We start from the raw sequence: 26,399 nt of genomic DNA, 5'->3' as shown, positions 1-26,399 counted from the left end.
GCTGAGTTATCATGTGACCTGCATAATATACACTACGTAGCGCAGAGATATCGTGTGACCTGCATAATGTACACTACGTAGCGCAGTATTATCGTGTGACCTGCATAATATGCACTACGTAGCGCAGTATTATCGTGTGACCTGCATAATATACACTACATAGCGCAGAGTTATCGTGTGACCTGCATAATATACACTACGTAACGTAGAATTATCGTGTGACCTGCATAATATACACTACGTAGCGCAGAGTTATCGTGTGACCTGCATAATATACACTACGTAGCGCAGAATTATCGTGTGACCTGCATAATATACACTACGTAGTGCAGAGTTATCATTTGACCTGCATAATATACACTACGTAGCGTAGAATTATCGTGTGTCCTGCATAATATACACTACGTAACGCAGAGTTATTGTGTGACCTGCATAATATACACTACGTAACGCAGAGTTATCATGTGACCTGCATAATATACACTACGTAGCGCAGAGTTATCGTGTGACCTGAATAATATACACTACGTAGCGCAGAGTTATCGTGTGACCTGCATAATGTACACTCGTAGCGCAGAGTTATCGTGTGACCTGCATAATATACACTACGTAGCTCAGTTATCATGTGACCTGCATAATATACACTACGTAGCGCTGAGTTATCATGTGACCTGCATAATATACACTACATAGCGCTGAGTTATCATGTGACCTGCATTATATACACTACATAGCGCCGAGTTATCATGTGACCTGCATAATATACACTACGGAGCGCAGAGTTATCGTGTGACCTGCATAATATACACTACGTAACGCAGAGTTATCATGTGACCTGCATAATATACACTACGTAGCGCAGAGTTATCGTGTGACCTGCATAATATACACTACGTAGCGCAGAGTTATCGTGTGACCTGCATAATATACACTACGTAGCGCAGAGTTATCGTGTGACCTGCATAATATACACTACGTAACGCAGAGTTATCGTGTGACCTGCGTAATATACACTACGTAACGCAGAGTTATCATGTGACCTGCATAATATACTCTACGTAGTGCAGTATTATCATGTGACCTCCATAATATACACTACGTAGCTCAGTTATCGTGTGACCTGCATAATATACACTACGTAGCGCAGAGATATCGTGTGACCTGCATAATATACTCTACGTAGCGCAGTATTATCGTGTGACCTGCATAATATACACTACGTAGCTCAGTTATCGTGTGACCTGCATAATATACACTACGTAGCGCAGTATTATCGTGTGACCTGCATAATATACACTACGTAGCTCAGTTATCGTGTGACCTGCATAATATACACTACGTAGCTCAGTTATCATGTGACCTGCATAATATACACTACGTAGCGCAGAATTATCATGTGACCTTCATAATATACACTACATAGCGCTGAGTTATCATGTGACCTGCATAATATACACTACGTAGCGCTGAGTTATCATGTGACCTGCATAATATACACTACGTAGCGCAGTTATCATGTGACCTGCATAATATACACTACGTAGCGCAATTATCATGTGACCTGCATAATATACACTACGTATCGCTGAGTTATCATGTGACCTGCATAATATACACTACATATCGCTGAGTTATCATGTGACCTGCATTATATTCACTACGTAGCGCTGAGTTATCATGTGATCTGCATAATATACACTACGTAGCGCAGAATTATCGTGTGACCTGCATAATATACACTACGTAGCGCAGTATTATCGTATGACCTGCATAATATACACTACGTAGTGCAGAATTATCATGTGACCTGCATAATATACACTACGTAACGCAGAGTTATCGTGTGACCTGCATAATATACACTACGTAGCGCAGAATTATCGTGTGACCTGCATAATATACACTACGTAGTGCAGAGTTATCATTTGACCTGCATAATATACACTACGTAGCGTAGAATTATCGTGTGTCCTGCATAACATACACTACGTAACGCAGAGTTATCGTGTGACCTGCATAATATACACTCGTAGCGCAGAGTTATCGTGTGACCTGCATAATATACACTACGTAGCTCAGTTATCATGTGACCTGCATAATATACACTACGTAGCGCTGAGTTATCATGTGACCTGCATAATATACACTACATAGCACTGAGTTATCATGTGACCTGCATTATATACACTACATAGCGCCGAGTTATCATGTGACCTGCATAATATACACTACGGAGCGCAGAGTTATCGTGTGACCTGCATAATATACACTACGTAGCGCAGAATTATCGTGTGACCTGCATAATATACACTACGTAGCGCAGTATTATCGTATGACCTGCATAATATACACTACGTAGTGCAGAATTATCCTGTGACCTGCATAATATACACTACGTAGCTCAGTTATCATGTGACCTGCATAATATACACTACGTAACGCAGAGTTATCATGTGACCTGCATAATATACACTACGTAGCACAGTATTATCGTGTGACCTGCATAATATACACTACGTAGCGCAGAGTTATCGTGTGACCTGCATAATATACACTACGTAGCACAGAATTGTCATGTGACCTGCATAATATACACTACGTAGCGCAGAGTTATCGTGTGACCTGCATAATATACACTACGTAACGAGGAGTTATCGTGTGACCTGCATAATATACACTACGTAACGCAGAGTTATCGTGTGACCTGCATAATATACACTACGTAGTGCATAGTTATCATGTGACCTGCATAATATACACTACGTAGCGTAGAATTATCGTGTGTCCTGCATAATATACACTACGTAACGCAGAGTTATCGTGTGACCTGCATAATATACACTACGTAGCGCAGAGTTATCGTGTGACCTGCATAATATACTCTACGTAGCTCAGTTATCATGTGACCTGCATAATATACACTACGTAACGCAGAGTAATCATGTGACTTGTATAATATACACTACGTAGCGCAGTATTATCGTGTGACCTGCATAATATACACTACGTAGTGCAGAATTATCGTGTGACCTGCATAATGTACACTACGTAGTCCAGAGTTATCATGTGACCTGCATAATATACACTACGTAGCGTAGAATTATCGTATGTCCTGCATAATATACACTACGTAACGCAGAGTTATCGTGTGACCTGCATAATATACACTACGTAGCGCAGAGTTATCGTGTGACCTGCATAATATACACTACGTAGCTCAGTTATCATGTGACCTGCATAATATACACTACGTAACGCAGAGTTATCATGTGACCTGCATAATATATACTACGTAGTGCAGTATTATCGTGTGACCTGCATAATATACAGTACGTAGCGCAGAGTTATCGTGTGACCTGCATAATATACACTACGTAGCGCAGAATTATCATGCGACCTGCATAATATACACTACGTAGCGCAGAGTTATCGTGTGACCTGCATAATATTCACTACGTAACGCAGAGTTATCGTGTGACCTGCATAATATACACTACGTAGCGCAGTATTATCGTGTGACCTGCATAATATACACTACGTAGCGCAGAATTATCGTGTGACATGCATAATATACACTACGTAGCGCAGAATTATCATGTGACCTGCATAATATACACTACGTAGCGCAGAGTTATCATGTGACCTGCATAATATACACTACGTAGCTCAGTTATCATGTGACCTGCATAATATACACTACGTAGCGCAGAGTTATCGTGTGACCTGCATAATATACACTACGTAGCGCAGTATTATCGTGTGACCTGCATAATATACACTACGTAGTGTAGAATTATCGTGTGTCCTGCATAATATACACTACGTAACGCAGAGTTATCGTGTGACCTGCATAATATAAACTACGTAGCGCAGAGTTATCGTGTGACCTGCATAATATACACTACGTAGCTCAGTTATCATGTGACCTGCATAATATACACTACGTAACGCAGAGTAATCATGTGACCTGCATAATATACACTACGTAGCGCAGTATTATCGTGTGACCTGCATAATATACACTACGTAGTGCAGAATTATCGTGTGACCTGCATAATGTACACTACGTAGTGCAGAGTTATCATGTGACCTGCATAATATACACTACGTAGCGTAGAATTATCGTGTGTCCTGCATAATATACACTACGTAACGCAGAGTTATCGTGTGACCTGCATAATATACACTACGTAGCGCAGAGTTATCGTGTGACCTGCATAATATACACTACGTAGCTCAGTTATCATGTGACCTGCATAATATACACTACTAAACGCAGAGTTATCATGTGACCTGCATAATATACACTACGTAGCGCAGTATTATCGTGTGACCTGCATAATATACAGTACGTAGCGCAGAGTTATCGTGTGACCTGCATAATATACACTACGTAGCGCAGAATTATCATGCGACCTGCATAATATACACTATGTAGCGCAGAGTTATCGTGTGACCTGCATAATATTCACTACGTAACGCAGAGTTATCGTGTGACCTGCATAATATACACTACGTAGCGCAGTATTATCGTGTGACCTGCATAATATACACTACGTAGCAGAGAATTATGGTGTGACATGCATAATATACACTACGTAGCACAGAATTATCATGTGACCTGCATAATATACACTACGTAGCGCAGAGTTATCATGTGACCTGCATAATATACACTACGTAGCTCAGTTATCATGTGACCTGCATAATATACACTACGTAGCTCAGTTATCGTGTGACCTGCATAATATACACTACATAGCTCAGTTATCATGTGACCTGCATAATATACACTACGTAGCGCAGTATTATCGTGTGACCTGCATAATATACACTACATAGCGCAGAGTTATCGTGTGACCTGCATAATATACACTACGTAACGCAGAGTTATCATGTGACCTGCATAATATACACTACGTAACGCAGAATTATCATGTGACCTGCATAATATACACTACGTAGCGCTGAGTTATCATGTGACCTGCATAATATACACTACGTAGCGCAGAGATATCGTGTGACCTGCATAATATACACTACGTAGCGCAGTATTATCGTGTGACCTGCACAATATACACTACGTAGCGCAGTATTATCGTGTGACCTGCATAATATACACTACATAGCGCAGAGTTATCGTGTGACCTGCATAATATACACTACGTAACGCAGAATTATCGTGTGACCTGCATAATATTCACTACGTAGCGCAGAGTTATCGTGTGACCTGCATAATATACACTACGTAGCGCAGAATTATCGTGTGACCTGCATAATATACACTACGTAGTGCAGAGTTATCATGTGACCTGCATAATATACACTACGTAGCGTAGAATTATCGTGTGTCCTGCATAATATACACTACGTAACGCAGAGTTATCGTGTGACCTGCATAATATACACTACGTAGCGCAAAGTTATCGTGTGACCTGCATAATATACACTACGTAGCTCAGTTATCATGTGACCTGCATAATATACACTACGTAGCGCTGAGTTATCATGTGACCTGCATAATATACACTACGTAACGCAGAGTTATCGTGTGACCTGCATAATATACACTACGTAACGCAGAATTATCATGTGACCTGCATAATATACACTACGTAGCGCTGAGTTATCATGTGACCTGCATAATATACACTACGTAGCGCAGAGATATCGTGTGACCTGCATAATATACACTACGTAGCGCAGTATTATCGTGTGACCTGCATAATATACACTACGTAGCGCAGTATTATCATGTGACCTGCATAATATACACTACGTAGCGCAGAGTTATCGTGTGACCTGCATAATATACACTACGTAGCGCAGAGTTATCGTGTGACCTGCATAATATACACTACGTAACGCAGAGTTATCGTGTGACCTACATAATATACACTACGTAACGCAGAGTTATCATGTGACCTGCATAATATACTCTACGTAGTGCAGTATTATCGTGTGACCTGCATAATATACACTACGTAGCTCAGTTATCGTGTGACCTGCATAATATACACTACGTAGCGCAGAGATATCGTGTGACCTGCATAATATACTCTACGTAGCGCAGTATTATCGTGTGACCTGCATAATATACACTACGTAGCTCAGTTATCGTGTGACCTGCATAATATACACTACGTAGCGCAGTATTATCGTGTGACCTGCATAATATACACTACGTAGCTCAGTTATCGTGTGACCTGCATAATATACACTACGTAGCTCAGTTATCATGTGACCTGCATAATATACACTACGTAGCGCAGAATTATCATGTGACCTTCATAATATACACTACATAGCGCTGAGTTATCATGTGACCTGCATAATATACACTACGTAGCGCTGAGTTATCATGTGACCTGCATAATATACACTACGTAGCGCAGTTATCATGTGACCTGCATAATATACACTACGTAGCGCAATTATCATGTGACCTGCATAATATACACTACGTAGCGCTGAGTTATCATGTGACCTGCATAATATACACTACATATCGCTGAGTTATCATGTGACCTGCATTATATTCACTACGTAGCGCTTAGTTATCATGTGATCTGCATAATATACACTACGTAGCGCAGAATTATCGTGTGACCTGCATAATATACACTACGTAGCGCAGTATTATCGTATGACCTGCATAATATACACTACGTAGTGCAGAATTATCATATGACCTGCATAATATACACTACGTAGCGCAGAGTTATCGTGTGACCTGCATAATATACACTACGTAGCGCAGAATTATCGTGTGACCTGCATAATATACACTACGTAGCGCAGAGTTATCGTGTGACCTGCATAATATACACTACGTAACGCAGAGTTATCGTGTGACCTGCATAATATACACTACGTAACGCAGAATTATCATGTGACCTGCATAATATACACTACGTAGCGCTGAGTTATCGTGTGACCTGCATAATATACACTACGTAGCGCAGAGATATCGTGTGACCTGCATAATATACACTACGTAGCGCAGTATTATCGTGTGACCTGCATAATATACACTACGTAGCGCAGTATTATCGTGTGACCTGCATAATATACACTACATAGCGCAGAGTTATCGTGTGACCTGCATAATATACACTACGTAACGCAGAATTATCGTATGACCTGCATAATATTCACTACGTAGCGCAGAGTGATCGTGTGACCTGCATAATATACACTACGTAGCGCAGAATTATCGTGTGACCTGCATAATATACACTACGTAGTGCAGAGTTATCATGTGACCTGCATAATATACACTACGTAGCGTAGAATTATCGTGTGTCCTGCATAATATACACTACGTAACGCAGAGTTATCGTGTGACCTGCATAATATACACTGCGTAGCGCAGAATTATCATGTGACCTTCATAATATACACTACATAGCGCTGAGTTATCATGTGACCTGCATAATATACACTACGTAGCGCTGAGTTATCATGTGACCTGCATAATATACACTACGTAGCGCAGTTATCATGTGACCTGCATAATATACACTACGTAGCGCAATTATCATGTAACCTGCATAATATACACTACGTAGCGCTGAGTTATCATGTGACCTGCATAATATACACTACATATCGCTGAGTTATCATGTGACCTGCATTATATTCACTACGTAGCGCTTAGTTATCATGTGATCTGCATAATATACACTACGTAGCGCAGAATTATCGTGTGACCTGCATAATATACACTACGTAGCGCAGTATTATCGTATGACCTGCATAATATACACTACGTAGTGCAGAATTATCATGTGACCTGCATAATATACACTACGTAGCGCAGAGTTATCGTGTGACCTGCATAATATACACTACGTAGCGCAGAATTATCGTGTGACCTGCATAATATACACTACGTAGCGCTGAGTTATCATGTGACCTGCATAATATACACTACGTAACGCAGAGTTATCGTGTGACCTGCATAATATACACTACGTAACGCAGAATTATCATGTGACCTGCATAATATACACTACGTAGCGCTGAGTTATCATGTGACCTGCATAATATACACTACGTAGCGCAGAGATATCGTGTGACCTGCATAATGTACACTACGTAGCGCAGTATTATCGTGTGACCTGCATAATATGCACTACGTAGCGCAGTATTATCGTGTGACCTGCATAATATACACTACATAGCGCAGAGTTATCGTGTGACCTGCATAATATACACTACGTAACGTAGAATTATCGTGTGACCTGCATAATATACACTACGTAGCGCAGAGTTATCGTGTGACCTGCATAATATACACTACGTAGCGCAGAATTATCGTGTGACCTGCATAATATACACTACGTAGTGCAGAGTTATCGTGTGACCTGCATAATATACACTACGTAGCGTAGAATTATCGTGTGTCCTGCATAATATACACTACGTAACGCAGAGTTATCGTGTGACCTGCATAATATACACTACGTAACGCAGAGTTATCATGTGACCTGCATAATATACACTACGTAGCGCAGAGTTATCGTGTGACCTGAATAATATACACTACGTAGCGCAGAGTTATCGTGTGACCTGCATAATGTACACTCGTAGCGCAGAGTTATCGTGTGACCTGCATAATATACACTACGTAGCTCAGTTATCATGTGACCTGCATAATATACACTACGTAGCGCTGAGTTATCATGTGACCTGCATAATATACACTACATAGCGCTGAGTTATCATGTGACCTGCATTATATACACTACATAGCGCCGAGTTATCATGTGACCTGCATAATATACACTACGGAGCGCAGAGTTATCGTGTGACCTGCATAATATACACTACGTAACGCAGAGTTATCATGTGACCTGCATAATATACACTACGTAGCGCAGAGTTATCGTGTGACCTGCATAATATACACTACGTAGCGCAGAGTTATCGTGTGACCTGCATAATATACACTACGTAGCGCAGAGTTATCGTGTGACCTGCATAATATACACTACGTAACGCAGAGTTATCGTGTGACCTGCGTAATATACACTACGTAACGCAGAGTTATCATGTGACCTGCATAATATACTCTACGTAGTGCAGTATTATCATGTGACCTCCATAATATACACTACGTAGCTCAGTTATCGTGTGACCTGCATAATATACACTACGTAGCGCAGAGATATCGTGTGACCTGCATAATATACTCTACGTAGCGCAGTATTATCGTGTGACCTGCATAATATACACTACGTAGCTCAGTTATCGTGTGACCTGCATAATATACACTACGTAGCGCAGTATTATCGTGTGACCTGCATAATATACACTACGTAGCTCAGTTATCGTGTGACCTGCATAATATACACTACGTAGCTCAGTTATCATGTGACCTGCATAATATACACTACGTAGCGCAGAATTATCATGTGACCTTCATAATATACACTACATAGCGCTGAGTTATCATGTGACCTGCATAATATACACTACGTAGCGCTGAGTTATCATGTGACCTGCATAATATACACTACGTAGCGCAGTTATCATGTGACCTGCATAATATACACTACGTAGCGCAATTATCATGTGACCTGCATAATATACACTACGTATCGCTGAGTTATCATGTGACCTGCATAATATACACTACATATCGCTGAGTTATCATGTGACCTGCATTATATTCACTACGTAGCGCTGAGTTATCATGTGATCTGCATAATATACACTACGTAGCGCAGAATTATCGTGTGACCTGCATAATATACACTACGTAGCGCAGTATTATCGTATGACCTGCATAATATACACTACGTAGTGCAGAATTATCATGTGACCTGCATAATATACACTACGTAAAGCAGAGTTATCGTGTGACCTGCATAATATACACTACGTAGCGCAGAATTATCGTGTGACCTGCATAATATACACTACGTAGTGCAGAGTTATCATTTGACCTGCATAATATACACTACGTAGCGTAGAATTATCGTGTGTCCTGCATAACATACACTACGTAACGCAGAGTTATCGTGTGACCTGCATAATATACACTCGTAGCGCAGAGTTATCGTGTGACCTGCATAATATACACTACGTAGCTCAGTTATCATGTGACCTGCATAATATACACTACGTAGCGCTGAGTTATCATGTGACCTGCATAATATACACTACATAGCACTGAGTTATCATGTGACCTGCATTATATACACTACATAGCGCCGAGTTATCATGTGACCTGCATAATATACACTACGGAGCGCAGAGTTATCGTGTGACCTGCATAATATACACTACGTAGCGCAGAATTATCGTGTGACCTGCATAATATACACTACGTAGCGCAGTATTATCGTATGACCTGCATAATATACACTACGTAGTGCAGAATTATCCTGTGACCTGCATAATATACACTACGTAGCTCAGTTATCATGTGACCTGCATAATATACACTACGTAACGCAGAGTTATCATGTGACCTGCATAATATACACTACGTAGCACAGTATTATCGTGTGACCTGCATAATATACACTACGTAGCGCAGGAGTTATCGTTGACCTGCATAATATACACTACGTAGCGCAGAATTGTCATGTGACCTGCATAATATACACTACGTAGCGCAGAGTTATCGTGTGACCTGCATAATATACACTACGTAACGAGGAGTTATCGTGTGACCTGCATAATATACACTACGTAACGCAGAGTTATCGTGTGACCTGCATAATATACACTACGTAGTGCATAGTTATCATGTGACCTGCATAATATACACTACGTAGCGTAGAATTATCGTGTGTCCTGCATAATATACACTACGTAACGCAGAGTTATCGTGTGACCTGCATAATATACACTACGTAGCGCAGAGTTATCGTGTGACCTGCATAATATACTCTACGTAGCTCAGTTATCATGTGACCTGCATAATATACACTACGTAACGCAGAGTAATCATGTGACTTGTATAATATACACTACGTAGCGCAGTATTATCGTGTGACCTGCATAATATACACTACGTAGTGCAGAATTATCGTGTGACCTGCATAATGTACACTACGTAGTCCAGAGTTATCATGTGACCTGCATAATATACACTACGTAGCGTAGAATTATCGTATGTCCTGCATAATATACACTACGTAACGCAGAGTTATCGTGTGACCTGCATAATATACACTACGTAGCGCAGAGTTATCGTGTGACCTGCATAATATACACTACGTAGCTCAGTTATCATGTGACCTGCATAATATACACTACGTAACGCAGAGTTATCATGTGACCTGCATAATATATACTACGTAGTGCAGTATTATCGTGTGACCTGCATAATATACAGTACGTAGCGCAGAGTTATCGTGTGACCTGCATAATATACACTACGTAGCGCAGAATTATCATGCGACCTGCATAATATACACTACGTAGCGCAGAGTTATCGTGTGACCTGCATAATATTCACTACGTAACGCAGAGTTATCGTGTGACCTGCATAATATACACTACGTAGCGCAGTATTATCGTGTGACCTGCATAATATACACTACGTAGCGCAGAATTATCGTGTGACATGCATAATATACACTACGTAGCGCAGAATTATCATGTGACCTGCATAATATACACTACGTAGCGCAGAGTTATCATGTGACCTGCATAATATACACTACGTAGCTCAGTTATCATGTGACCTGCATAATATACACTACGTAGCGCAGAGTTATCGTGTGACCTGCATAATATACACTACGTAGCGCAGTATTATCGTGTGACCTGCATAATATACACTACGTAGTGTAGAATTATCGTGTGTCCTGCATAATATACACTACGTAACGCAGAGTTATCGTGTGACCTGCATAATATAAACTACGTAGCGCAGAGTTATCGTGTGACCTGCATAATATACACTACGTAGCTCAGTTATCATGTGACCTGCATAATATACACTACGTAACGCAGAGTAATCATGTGACCTGCATAATATACACTACGTAGCGCAGTATTATCGTGCGACCTGCATAATATACACTACGTAGTGCAGAATTATCGTGTGACCTGCATAATGTACACTACGTAGTGCAGAGTTATCATGTGACCTGCATAATATACACTACGTAGCGTAGAATTATCGTGTGTCCTGCATAATATACACTACGTAACGCAGAGTTATCGTGTGACCTGCATAATATACACTACGTAGCGCAGAGTTATCGTGTGACCTGCATAATATACACTACGTAGCTCAGTTATCATGTGACCTGCATAATATACACTACTAAACGCAGAGTTATCATGTGACCTGCATAATATACACTACGTAGCGCAGTATTATCGTGTGACCTGCATAATATACAGTACGTAGCGCAGAGTTATCGTGTGACCTGCATAATATACACTACGTAGCGCAGAATTATCATGCGACCTGCATAATATACACTATGTAGCGCAGAGTTATCGTGTGACCTGCATAATATTCACTACGTAACGCAGAGTTATCGTGTGACCTGCATAATATACACTACGTAGCGCAGTATTATCGTGTGACCTGCATAATATACACTACGTAGCGCAGAATTATGGTGTGACATGCATAATATACACTACGTAGCACAGAATTATCATGTGACCTGCATAATATACACTACGTAGCGCAGAGTTATCATGTGACCTGCATAATATACACTACGTAGCTCAGTTATCATGTGACCTGCATAATATACACTACGTAGCTCAGTTATCGTGTGACCTGCATAATATACACTACATAGCTCAGTTATCATGTGACCTGCATAATATACACTACGTAGCGCAGTATTATCGTGTGACCTGCATAATATACACTACATAGCGCAGAGTTATCGTGTGACCTGCATAATATACACTACGTAACGCAGAGTTATCATGTGACCTGCATAATATACACTACATAGCGCAGAGTTATCGTGTGACCTGCATAATATACACTACGTAGCGCAGAATTATCGTGTGACCTGCATAATATACACTACGTAGCGCAGAGTTATCGTGTGACCTGCATAATATACACTACGTAACGCAGAGTTATCGTGTGACCTGCATAATATACTCTACGTAGTGCAGTATTATCGTGTGACCTGCATAATATACACTACGTAGCTCAGTTATCGTGTGACCTGCATAATATACACTACGTAGCGCAGAGATATCGTGTGACCTGCATAATATACTCTTCGTAGCGCAGTATTATCGTGTGACCTGCATAATATACACTACGTAGCTCAGTTATCGTGTGACCTGCATAATATACACTACGTAGCACAGAGATATCGTGTGACCTGCATAATATACACTACGTAGCGCAGTATTATCATGTGACCTGCATAATATACACTACGTAGCGCTGAGTTATCATGTGACCTGCATAATATACACTACGTAGCGCAGTTATCATGTGACCTGCATAATATACACTACGTAGCGCAATTATCATGTGACCTGCATAATATACACTACGTAGCGCTGAGTTATCGTGTGACCTGCATAATATAAACTACGTAGCGCAGAGTTATCGTGTGACCTGCATAATATACACTACGTAGCTCAGTTATCATGTGACCTGCATAATATACACTACGTAACGCAGAGTAATCATGTGACCTGCATAATATACACTACGTAGCGCAGTATTATCGTGCGACCTGCATAATATACACTACGTAGTGCAGAATTATCGTGTGACCTGCATAATGTACACTACGTAGTGCAGAGTTATCATGTGACCTGCATAATATACACTACGTAGCGTAGAATTATCGTGTGTCCTGCATAATATACACTACGTAACGCAGAGTTATCGTGTGACCTGCATAATATACACTACGTAGCGCAGAGTTATCGTGTGACCTGCATAATATACACTACGTAGCTCAGTTATCATGTGACCTGCATAATATACACTACTAAACGCAGAGTTATCATGTGACCTGCATAATATACACTACGTAGCGCAGTATTATCGTGTGACCTGCATAATATACAGTACGTAGCGCAGAGTTATCGTGTGACCTGCATAATATACACTACGTAGCGCAGAATTATCATGCGACCTGCATAATATACACTATGTAGCGCAGAGTTATCGTGTGACCTGCATAATATTCACTACGTAACGCAGAGTTATCGTGTGACCTGCATAATATACACTACGTAGCGCAGTATTATCGTGTGACCTGCATAATATACACTACGTAGCGCAGAATTATGGTGTGACATGCATAATATACACTACGTAGCACAGAATTATCATGTGACCTGCATAATATACACTACGTAGCGCAGAGTTATCATGTGACCTGCATAATATACACTACGTAGCTCAGTTATCATGTGACCTGCATAATATACACTACGTAGCTCAGTTATCGTGTGACCTGCATAATATACACTACATAGCTCAGTTATCATGTGACCTGCATAATATACACTACGTAGCGCAGTATTATCGTGTGACCTGCATAATATACACTACATAGCGCAGAGTTATCGTGTGACCTGCATAATATACACTACGTAACGCAGAGTTATCATGTGACCTGCATAATATACACTACATAGCGCAGAGTTATCGTGTGACCTGCATAATATACACTACGTAGCGCAGAATTATCGTGTGACCTGCATAATATACACTACGTAGCGCAGAGTTATCGTGTGACCTGCATAATATACACTACGTAACGCAGAGTTATCGTGTGACCTGCATAATATACTCTACGTAGTGCAGTATTATCGTGTGACCTGCATAATATACACTACGTAGCTCAGTTATCGTGTGACCTGCATAATATACACTACGTAGCGCAGAGATATCGTGTGACCTGCATAATATACTCTTCGTAGCGCAGTATTATCGTGTGACCTGCATAATATACACTACGTAGCTCAGTTATCGTGTGACCTGCATAATATACACTACGTAGCACAGAGATATCGTGTGACCTGCATAATATACACTACGTAGCGCAGTATTATCATGTGACCTGCATAATATACACTACGTAGCGCTGAGTTATCATGTGACCTGCATAATATACACTACGTAGCGCAGTTATCATGTGACCTGCATAATATACACTACGTAGCGCAATTATCATGTGACCTGCATAATATACACTACGTAGCGCTGAGTTATCATGTGACCTGCATAATATACACTACATATCGCTGAGTTATCATGTGACCTGCATTATATTCACTACATAGCGCTGAGTTATCGTGTGATCTGCATAATACACACTACGTAGCGCAGAATTATCGTGTGACCTGCATAATATACACTACGTAGCGCAGTATTATCGTATGACCTGCATAATATACACTACGTAGTGCAGAATTATCATGTGACCTGCATAATATACACTACGTAGCGCAGAGTTATCGTGTGACCTGCATAATATACACTACGTAGCGCAGTATTATCATGTGACCTGCATAATATACACTACGTAGCGCTGAGTTATCATGTGACCTGCATAATATACACTACGTAGCGCAGTTATCATGTGACCTGCATAATATACACTACGTAGCGCAATTATCATGTGACCTGCATAATATACACTACGTAGCGCTGAGTTATCATGTGACCTGCATAATATACACTACGTAGCGCAGTATTATCGTGTGACCTGCATAATATACAGTACGTAGCGCAGAGTTATCGTGTGACCTGCATAATATACACTACGTAGCGCAGAATTATCATGCGACCTGCATAATATACACTACGTAGCGCAGAGTTATCGTGTGACCTGCATAATATTCACTACGTAACGCAGCGGTATCGTGTGACCTGCATAACATACACTACGTAGCGCAGTATTATCGTGTGACCTGCATAATATACACTACGTAGCGCAGAATTATCGTGTGACTGTGACCTGCATAATATACACAACGTAGTGCAGAATTATCGTGTGACCTGCATAATATACACTACGTAGCGCAGTATTATCGTATGACCTGCATAATATACACTACGTAGTGCAGAATTATCATGTGACCTGCATAATATACACTACGTAGCGAAGAGTTATCGTGTGACCTGCATAATATACACTACGTAGCGCAGAATTATCGTGTGACCTGCATAATATACACTATGTAGCGCAGAGTTATCGTGTGACCTGCATAATATACACTACGTAACGCAGAGTTATCGTGTGACCTGCATAACATACACTACGTAACGCAGAATTATCATCTGACCTGCATTATATACACTACGTAGCGCTGAGTTATCGTGTGACCTGCATAATATACACTACGTAGCGCAGTATTATCGTGTGACCTGCATAATATACACTACGTAGCGCAGAGTTATCATGTGACCTGCATAATATACACTACATAGCGCAGAGTTATCGTGTGACCTGCATAATATACACTACGTAGCGCAGAGTTATCATGTGACCTGCATAATATACACTACGTAGCTCAGTTATCATGTGACCTGCATAATATACACTACGTAGCGCAGAGTTATCGTGTGACCTGCATAATATACACTACGTAGCGCAGTATTATCGTGTGACCTGCATAATATACACTACGTAGCTCAGTTATCGTGTGACCTGCATAATATACACTACGTAGCTCAGTTATCATGTGACCTGCATAATATACACTACGTAGCGCAGAATTATCATGTGACCTGTATAATATACACTACGTAGCGCAGAGTTATGATGTGACCTGCATAATATACACTACGTAGCGCAGAATTATCATGTGACCTGCATAATATACACTACGTAGCGCAGAGTTATCATGTGACCTGCATAATATACACTACGTAGCGCAGAGTTATCGTGTGACCTGCATAATATACACTACGTAGTGCATAGTTATCATGTGACCTGCATAATATACACTACGTAGCGCAGAGTTATCATGTGACCTGCATAATATACACTAAGTAGCGCAGAATTATCATGTGACCTGCATAATATACACTACGTAGCGCAGAGTTATCATGTGACCTGCATAATATACACTACGTAGCGCAGAGTTATCGTGTGACCTGCATAATATACACTACGTAGTGCATAGTTATCGTGTGACCTGCATAATATACACTACGTAGCGCAGAGTTATCGTGTGACCTGCATAATATACACTACGTAGCGCAGAGTTATCGTGTGACCTGCATAATATACACTACGTAGCGCAGTATTATCGTGTGACCTGCATAATATACACTACGTAGCGCAGAGTTATCGTGTGACCTGCATAATATACACTACGTAGCGCAGAGTTATCGTGTGACCTGCATAATATACACTACGTAGCGCAGTTTTATCGTGTGACCTGCATAATATACACTACGTAGCGCAGTATTATCGTGTGACCTGCATAATATACACTACGTAGCGCAGAGTTATCGTGTGACCTGCATAATATACACTACGTAGCGCAGTATTATCGTGTGACCTGCATAATATACACTACGTAGCGCAGTATTATCGTGTGACCTGCATAATATACACTACGTAGCGCAGTATTATCGTGTGACCTGCATAATATACACTACGTAGCCGTCAGCAGTAACTATTAGAAGTTTAAAAAAGAAGAATGTTTAGACGATGAGAGGCTGAAAAATTATGTAAGTTTCTGATTTAGAAAGAAAAGTCCTTTTTCATGGAGCATGTGATGGTTTCTGCCCGCCCAGCTGTTCTGCGGCCATGACTACGCGGCTGGGCCATGCGGCGCTGACAGAGGGATACTGAGCACTGGAAGATGGATTTATGCACCGAAGAATCAGATTTGTAAATCTCTGCTTCATCGCGCAGGTTTTTTTTTTTTTTTTTACGACATTTAAAAGCCGTCTCTTCCTGGCGTGTAACACCGCCTGTAAATGACCTCCTATGCACTAACCAAAGCCAAAACTAGCGGTGTACGAGCGATGCTGCTGCACAGAGCGCAGGGTTTTGCGGTGGCACCATCGCTGCCCCATGACCCCTGCACCTGCCTTAAATGGCACCCCGCAGCCAGTGTCCTTTGTACGCTTTATAGATGCACTCTGCAGCCTTTACAGCTGCTGTTCACTTCCCTGGCGGCCCTGCCCATTCAGCATGACGTCATGTGATAAGTGGGCATGGCTGGCACAGGTTGCCACAAAGCGCTGGCACTGTCAAACATGGAGGAGGAAGCATGATGGTCTTGGGGCTCTTTTGCTAGACCTCAAGTCAGCTACTTGCATAGAGTGACCGCACCCTTAACTAAAAGAGACACCATAGCTTATGGCAGCGCATATAGGACCTCAATCAGACCCGCTCGCTAGATGCGATCGCTCGCATCCAGCGTATTGAAATTTGTCATGGGAAGCGATCGCTCGCCAAGGCATAAGCACACCCACTTTGGCTGTGCGAGCGATCACTCTGTGTATGCAGACACCCTTTATCGTATGTAGAGATGCCTGCTAGCGCACGTCTTCTCCAGGAAGTGTATTAAAACATTGGTACATCTTAGCGTCTCCTTCCGTAGCTACAGTGTGTCTTACCACCTCTGCCTGTGTTCAGTACCAAGGAGCCATCCCTCAGTGCAGTAGTGCGTCTACACACCCCTGTGGGTACCTCAAGTACCAATTTCTGGTGCAACTGTGCCTCTTGGGAGGCGTATCCTTCGGGCCACCATCTGTGTGTTTCTCTATTCCCACGGGGTTGGATACCAGATCAAATGACTGCGACCTGCCTGCTTGGCACAGATAAAACCCATATCCCGATTGGTAGGGGTCACTGGTGAACACCTTCCAGCAGGTTAGACTCCGCACCATTGATAGGGTCTCGTTAACGTCCAAACTCTGTGGATGAGGAGATCATACATTCAGGCCCCTTGCCTCCGATTTCTTTCCCAACCTGGGACCTCCGCTTTCAACCCTCAGTGGCAAGCGTGATGGGGGAACTCTGTATACGCTCTAGGGAACGCATGCGCCTTAGGGGTTTTCAGGACTTTTTACACATGTGCAGTAGCAAATAATCGCTCAACTGCACAATCATTAATACAGCGCCCGCCTCCAAAATAGAGCCCACAGTCTCCTGACTTGGACATCACCGAGCTGGTTTGGGATGAACTGAATAGAAGGGTGAAAGCAAAGTAACCTAATAGTGCAACACATTTGTGAGACCATCTCCAGCAACACTGGGGAGTAATACGTGAGTCGCATTGTATACATGATGCCATGAGTGTGTTGGGCAGTTAGATCTGTAGCAGCGCTGGGGAGTAATATGTGATTCGCATTGTAGACATGATGCCATGAGTGTGTTGGGCAGTTAGATCTGTAGCCACGCTGGGGAGTAATATGTGATTCACATTGTATACATGATGCCATGAGTGTGTTGGGCGGTTAGATCTGTAGCAGCTCTGGGGAGTAATATGTGATTCGCATTGTAGACATGATGCCATGAGTGTGTTGGGAAGTTAGATCTGTAGCAGCGCTGGGGAGTAATATGTGATTAGCATTGTAGACCTGATGCCATGAGTGTGTTGGGCGGTTAGATCTGTAGCCACGCTGGGGAGTAATATGTGATTCGCATTGTAGACCTGATGCCATGAGTGTGTTGGGCAGTTAGATCTGTAGCCGCGCTGGGGAGTAATATGGGATTCGCATTATATACATGCATGACTGTGTTGGGTGGTTAGATCTGTAGCAGCTCTGGGGAGTAATATGTGATTCGCATTGTAGACCTGATGCCATGAGTGTGTTGGGCAGTTAGATCTGTAGCAGCGCTGGGGAGTAATATGTGATTCGCATTGTAGTCCTGATGCCATGAGCCCAGTGGCGTAACTAGGGCGAGCGGGGTGCGTGCCCTGGGCGCCGTTGGACTGGCGGCGCGGGTGGGGGCGCCGCCGGCCACGGTACCGGCCCGCCCGCCCTAGTTAGCCAGTGTAGCGCCGACCGCATTGAGTGCGGTCAGCGCTACACATTTACACAGGACCGGCGCTAGGCTTCCAGCGCCAGTCCTGTGCTGCACGCCTGAGCCCGTTCCCTCCCCCTGAGCGCTTGCCCAATAGCGCCAGGAGGCGGGCTCAGGCTGTGCATAACACATGCATCGCCGCCAGCGCTGGCGGCGATGCGTTTGTTAAATAGCAGCCAATGAGAGTCAGATAGACTCTCATTGACTGCTGCAGCACCCACTGCAAGAGCCGGACCTGTAGTGGGTAATGGGACTGACGTCATGACATCTGTCCCATAATGCTGAGCGCGCCAACCCGGGAGGGAGCGGCGTCATGAGCAGGACCAGGAGCAGAGATTCAGGTAAGTATATTTTTTATATATATATATATATATATATATTTTTTATACCTATCTACACAATGGGGGAGAGGGGTGGCTACTACTGGGGGGACCTCTACTGGGGGAGGGGTGGCTACTACTGGGGTGACCTCTACCGGGGGAGGGGTGCCTACTACTGGGGGGACCTCTACTGGGGGAGGGGTGGCTACTACTGGGGGGACCTCTACTGGGGGAGGGGTGGCTACTACTGGGGGCACCATAGGGAGGACCTACTCTACTGGGGACTACTACTTGGGGGGCGAACTACCACTGGGGGCATTATAAAAGGGCCTACTACAAGAGGCACTACACTCGGGGGACCACTACTGGGGGCAATAATAGGAAGGGCCACTACAGGGGGCACTGGATAGGGGGGATCACTACTGGGTGCCTGCATAAGGGGACCACTACTGGGAAAACTGCATGGGGGGGACTACTACTGGGAGCACCATATAAAGGGCACTGCATAGGGGGGGAGGACTACTGCTGGGAGCACCATATAAAGGGCACTGCATAAGGGGATACCGCTACTGGGCGCACTGCATTGTGGGGACTGCTACTGGGGGCACTGCATAAGGGGGAACACTACTGGGGGTACTGAGTAAGGGGAACTAATTGAGGGCTGTATAAGGGGGACCACTACTGGGGATACTGTATAAGGGGCACTACTATGGGCCTGCATAAGAGGGACCACAACTGCATACTGGGGGTACTGTATAAGGGGTACTACTGGGGTTAAGGTGCATATGGATAGGAATGTTCAGCGTGAAAATAAAGGGGTGTGTAATGTTGACACGCCCCATTTTTAAGTGACCACACCCATTTTTTTTCACGCGCGCCTTCCACGTGCGCACATCTCGGGTTGTTGGGGGGGGGGGGCCTCCCTTTTCAAATTTGCCCTGGGCACCAAATACCCTAGTTACGCCACTGCATGAGTGTGTTGGGCAGTTAGACCTGTAGCAGGTGGCTGCTTGGCGGAGTCCAAAGTTTGGATTACATTTAGTTATAATGATTTTATGATTTTATTTGTTCTATGCTTTAATTTCAGAGTACACTGAGACATTATGTATTTTTTTAAATAGGGATGTTCTAAACCTTTTACCCAGTATTGTATATTTTATTCTTCCTGCTCTGTGTTCTCACCACCTGTTCCTAGTCCGCTGCTGACAGTGTGCAGGCACTGTACAAGTTTTACAATCTGGTAATTCATGCACAACGTACCTATATTCTTGCTGAAGAGCTGTACATTTACCTGCTTCTTGTCTTATCTGTTGGCAGATTCAGGCAGTTTTGATGAAGGATATATGGATAAAGATGTTCCTCCTCCTGTCCCGCCTCATCCAAGGGAGCATGCCCTTGTGGGGTACCCTAAATTCAGGTATGTGGTGGAAGTGTAAACGTGCAGCTTTGAGACGTATATTTTGTGCGCACTGATGACGAGTAGCAAACCAAGCATACCGATATGAGCAGACGGGCCGCAAATATGCGTGTTACGCTGCCTAAGGGCGAATATGCACATTCATTTTCGTGAACGCAAAGCGGGAGCATTTACAGACGATTTTGCGTTTTACCTCACATCAGGCCATGTAGACGCAGGCACTGATCACACGGTCTTCCCTGATGTTTTCCACAGTTTCACTTAACGTCTCTTTCTGTAATCACCCAGTGAGCTTGGCTCAGACATCTATTCAGTAGACCAGTGATTCTCAAACTCAAGACAGGCTAACACTTCAGGTTTTTTAAGATTTGGGCATAGATGGTTAAATTCAAATGACTGAGCTGCTAATTAAGTCACCTGTGCTCAAACATGGATATTCTTAAAACCTGGACCTGTTAGTGTCTTGAAGACCGATTTTGAGAAGCACTGCAAAAGACTACAGTGTCCACTAGTAGATAGTGATAACTCCTATACTTTTGTAGGGCCAAGGAAATAGAGATAGACCAAAGTTAGTCATGAAGACCACAACTTTGAGCAATAAATAACTTATTTAAGTAGTGTGCATCCAAATCCGTGTAGCCATGGGGGAGATGTGCTAGATGGGAAAATGCGGTAAAAGCCCTGATAATGCCTGTGCCGGGGGTTTTACCGCATTCCCCGTATGTACTAAGCAGCAGAATGCGCTTCACATCGCTACGTAACGCCAACCTTCAGGTGGCGTTACCCAATAGAAGCCTATGGGCTTCTTAACGCGACGATCCTGGCTGGATCGGATCCCTCCCATGAGGCCCCGCGGCCCGCGTCCTTCTGCGCATGCGCAGATGGACTTCTGGGTGTTCAACCCGGAAGTCCCTCTGCCCGGCAGCATCGCACAGGACAGCTCTTATTGAGAGAGCTGTCCTTTGCGAAATCCTTAGTACATGCCGCGGTAATGAACCGCGGTATGTCCACGAAGTCAGGGTGGATGTACCGCATCGCGGAAGTGATGCTTAGTACATCTCCCCCCATGTGCCATTTAATAGGGTCCAAGCAGAAATGGCTGGTGCCACAGTGTCTATTGACCGCATCCGAGGAGATAAATGGGAGCTTCCCAAATGACTTCCAAAGACGGATATACAATGCAAGATAATCCCCGGCGTTGGCTTTAGTGTGTATAATCAGGGACGCCACAATGTTTTTAGGTTCGAAGGAGGAGAGTGCCGCGAGGGGGGGTTGAGGGTTCCGTGAGGGAGGGGTCGGGGTGCCGTGGTGGTGAGGTTGGTGGTCCTGTGGATTGGGAGGGGGGGCGGGCTTTGGTCCATAGGGGGAGAGAGAAAGTAAGAAGGTGGAGCTGAGGGGTAAGAGGGGATATATAAAGTGGGAGGGGAGACGGGCGCTGGGCTGGTCCAAGGGGAGGGGCCAACCCGCAGTTAATAACCACTGTAGGGGTCAGTACAAGGTGGAGCAGCTGGTATGGGGAATATCTCTGTGCCCGGCCCGTGGTAACCCTGCTCCCTACGACCCAGGACATCTACTGGCGCCTCTAAAATGTTTTGGAGGCGAGTCGCCCTCTTGCCCCCCCGTTCCGTCGCCTATGTATATAATGTAACTTTGCATAAATACCTTAAGTATGGATAAATAGTGCCCTGTATGACCAGGACTTTACCCAATGAACAACCTCCTACTGTAACGGCTCAACCACTCAGACAGTCCCGCGGTTGAGCCGTGAAAGATGTTGTAAGACTCCACGTAAGTGAGGCTCATTCTGTTTTTATTGTTATGTTTTATTTTTTCTTTCAGTTGATTTGAAATTTTTAAGTGTTTGTATTTATTACCTGACTCTTTAGTGCCAAAGGTCTAGTTAAATGTATTTTATTTTGTTTTATTAAATGAGTCATTGTCTGTTTTAGGAAATGAGTTCCAATACATATTTATATCTCATATACTGTCTCATTTAGAATAAAAGACGTTTCTTTTACACCTAAACTATTGTAGTAGACGATTCTCCTTTAAGCTCATGTAAGTAATGAAAATGTTTATTGGCAAATTCTGGTCATACACCATTGTATTTATGCACACTTAGGGGGAGGTTCAATTAGCCGCAGTAATTTACTGCCAGCTAAGTGATCGCCAGGGGCTATTCACTTATCCCCACTTAACAGGGATTTCTTTTCAGGTATTATGAGACTCGAAAATAAATCCCCAATAAGTTATAGCTGTTATCGGAGAATAACCGCAACTTAACGCCGAATCCCTGAACTTTTCACAGAGTCCGGGTGTTATCGCCCAATAACCTGAGTTAATGCACCTTAACCCGTTCATTAACGGATGTTAATACAGGTGTCTGGGGATTGGGGCATAAAGGGCCCACCAGGGAATGCAGCGGTAGGTGCCCAAGAAAGGGGTGTGGCCAGTAACCTGAGTGGGTGTGGCCAGCCATCAAGAGGGGCTTGTCCAACCACTAGAGAGGACATGCAAAGATCAGGGCCCCTTTATAAAGGAGGGTACAGGGTGTGTTAGGACCACCCACTGTCATTGTCAGGAGGGCTAATCTTGGTGTAGTCTCTATAGAAACATACCAAGCACCCAATTTAATCCATGATCCTGCACCACCAAGTTACTGACCCCTAGGAGGAGGGTTTGGGGCCCTCAGGAAATGAGGCCCACCAGGGATTTTCCCTGTACACCTGAGGGCCAGTCCAACCCTATTGGGAGAAAAAGGGAGCCTAATTGAATAGCCTCAGACGTTAAAGCTCGGGGCTACCTCCCTTTTTCTCCCCTGATAATTTATTGTGGCTAATTAAAGTACCCCCTTAAGATGTTTATGCAAAGTTACATATCTATACAATAGACCCAGCATCAGAAGTTATCTTGCATTGTATAATATATTTGAATTTTAATATAAAATTGCACATTGATGATGATGATAACGTTATTTCATGAACAGTCGGAGCTATGAATGCGGTGTAATCCACCACCTATTGCGCCGTTCAAACAATCCAGGAATAACAATGTAACTGCCTTTTATTATTATATAATGATTAGAAACATAAATTATGTGTTAATGTTACTGTTATAATGGTATCATAGTACATGTGATGCACCTATATTATAATTTGCTGTCGACCGCATGTCGTAAACACTTGAAAATGTTATTGAAGGAATAATTGTTAAACAGATTGCTGGTCAGTTAACATATACGTGTAGTCTCTGTGGTTTAAGTCTAGCTGCAGAACCTTATATGACAATAACTGCAAACGCAAATGGCCAGAATCAGGCTGTAATATAATAGTCCCCAATCTGGACAGTGAGCATTGTATGTGATGGATTAGGAGTAACCCAGGCGGCGCGCACATGAAAGCAGACTCCGCTGCGTACATCTCTCTGCAGATATTTCCTACAAATTCACTTTGGTTTTGACATCCTCTTGTGTGCTTAATTGATGTTCCTAACTACGCTACACGACTGGCGGAATGTCTGTCATGGTATAGCAATTTTGTTAAAATTGTTTCAAGACGCACAGATGTGTTAGTGTCATCTCCTCTCTCCCTCTCCGTGAGTTCTGTATAAATAAAATTATATTTAACAGCTTAATTTGTAACCCTAGAAGTATGACTGCGCGCGGAAGAGGAAAAGCGCTCTCTGTAATAGCGGCTGCAGGGAGCGCAGGGAAAGGCCTAGGGAGAAGGCGGCAGCAAATGTCGCTCCAGAGTATTAGGAATCAGATCTAGAAACCTCTGTGTCAGAACACGGCAGAGAAAAAACATCTTTAGCCTATAAAAAAAACAATTGTATTGTAATATGTTATGGGGGATATTCAGTTGTTGGCGATGTCCGCGCAGTGCCGCAGCATTGAATGACCCCTGTACAGGTTGTGACAATGAGATTGTGTCAAAGAAATGTAGATTATAGAGTCATAAGGCTTTTATTATTATTACTATTATTATTATTATTATTATTACTATTATTATTATTACTATTATTATTACTATTATTATTATTACTATTATTATTATTACTATTATTATTATTACTATTATTACTATTATTATTATTACTATTATTACTATTATTATTATTATTATTATTACTACTATTATTACTATTATTATTATTATTATTATTATTATTATTACTATTATTATTACTATTATTATTATTACTATTATTAGTATTATTATTATTATTACTATTATTATTACTATTATTATTATTACTATTATTATTATTATTATTATTACTATTATTATTGCTATTATTATTATTATTACTATTATTATTATTATTATTATTATTATTATTATTATTATTATTATTACTATTATTACTATTATTATTACTATTATTATTATTATTATTATTACTATTATTACTATTATTATTATTATTATTATTACTATTATTACTATTACTATTATTTTACAGATCTGGAGCTGAAACGTCAAAATCGCCAGAGACTGCAAACCTGAAAACTTCAAAGAGCATGGACCTGGGTAAGTGCCATTTTGTGTCCAGCAATTCCCTGGAATGAATTATCTGATGCAGTAACTCAGTGCCCACATTTATATCGCTGTCCCTTATGTATGTTGCCTTCAGCTGCCGTTAGACTAACGCAGCTTGTACATATTGGGTTACCATAACTCTGCGTCTTGT

General features: G+C 42.3%; 1 protein-coding gene across 1 annotated transcript in view; it reads left to right on the top strand.

Annotated features, from left to right (window-relative positions):
* Window positions 1–26,399, top strand: part of LOC148439462 (partitioning defective 3 homolog B-like) — a gene marked incomplete at its 3' end in the record, with an annotated part of 417,659 nt that overhangs the window by 279,661 nt on the left and 111,599 nt on the right. The window contains exons 13-14 of the mRNA XM_088464716.1: window positions 21,608–21,707; window positions 26,172–26,239. Of these exons, the coding sequence (XP_088320842.1) occupies window positions 21,608–21,707; window positions 26,172–26,239 (168 nt within the window). The remainder of the gene's footprint in view (window positions 1–21,607; window positions 21,708–26,171; window positions 26,240–26,399) is intronic.

Source organism: Taudactylus pleione, unplaced genomic scaffold (genome assembly GCF_031769625.1).
Source record: "Taudactylus pleione unplaced genomic scaffold, aTauple2 ptg001774l, whole genome shotgun sequence".
NCBI lineage: Eukaryota > Metazoa > Chordata > Amphibia > Anura > Myobatrachidae > Taudactylus > Taudactylus pleione.
Note: the sequence above shows the minus strand (reverse complement) of the source record. Positions and strands in the feature narration are given on the sequence as shown.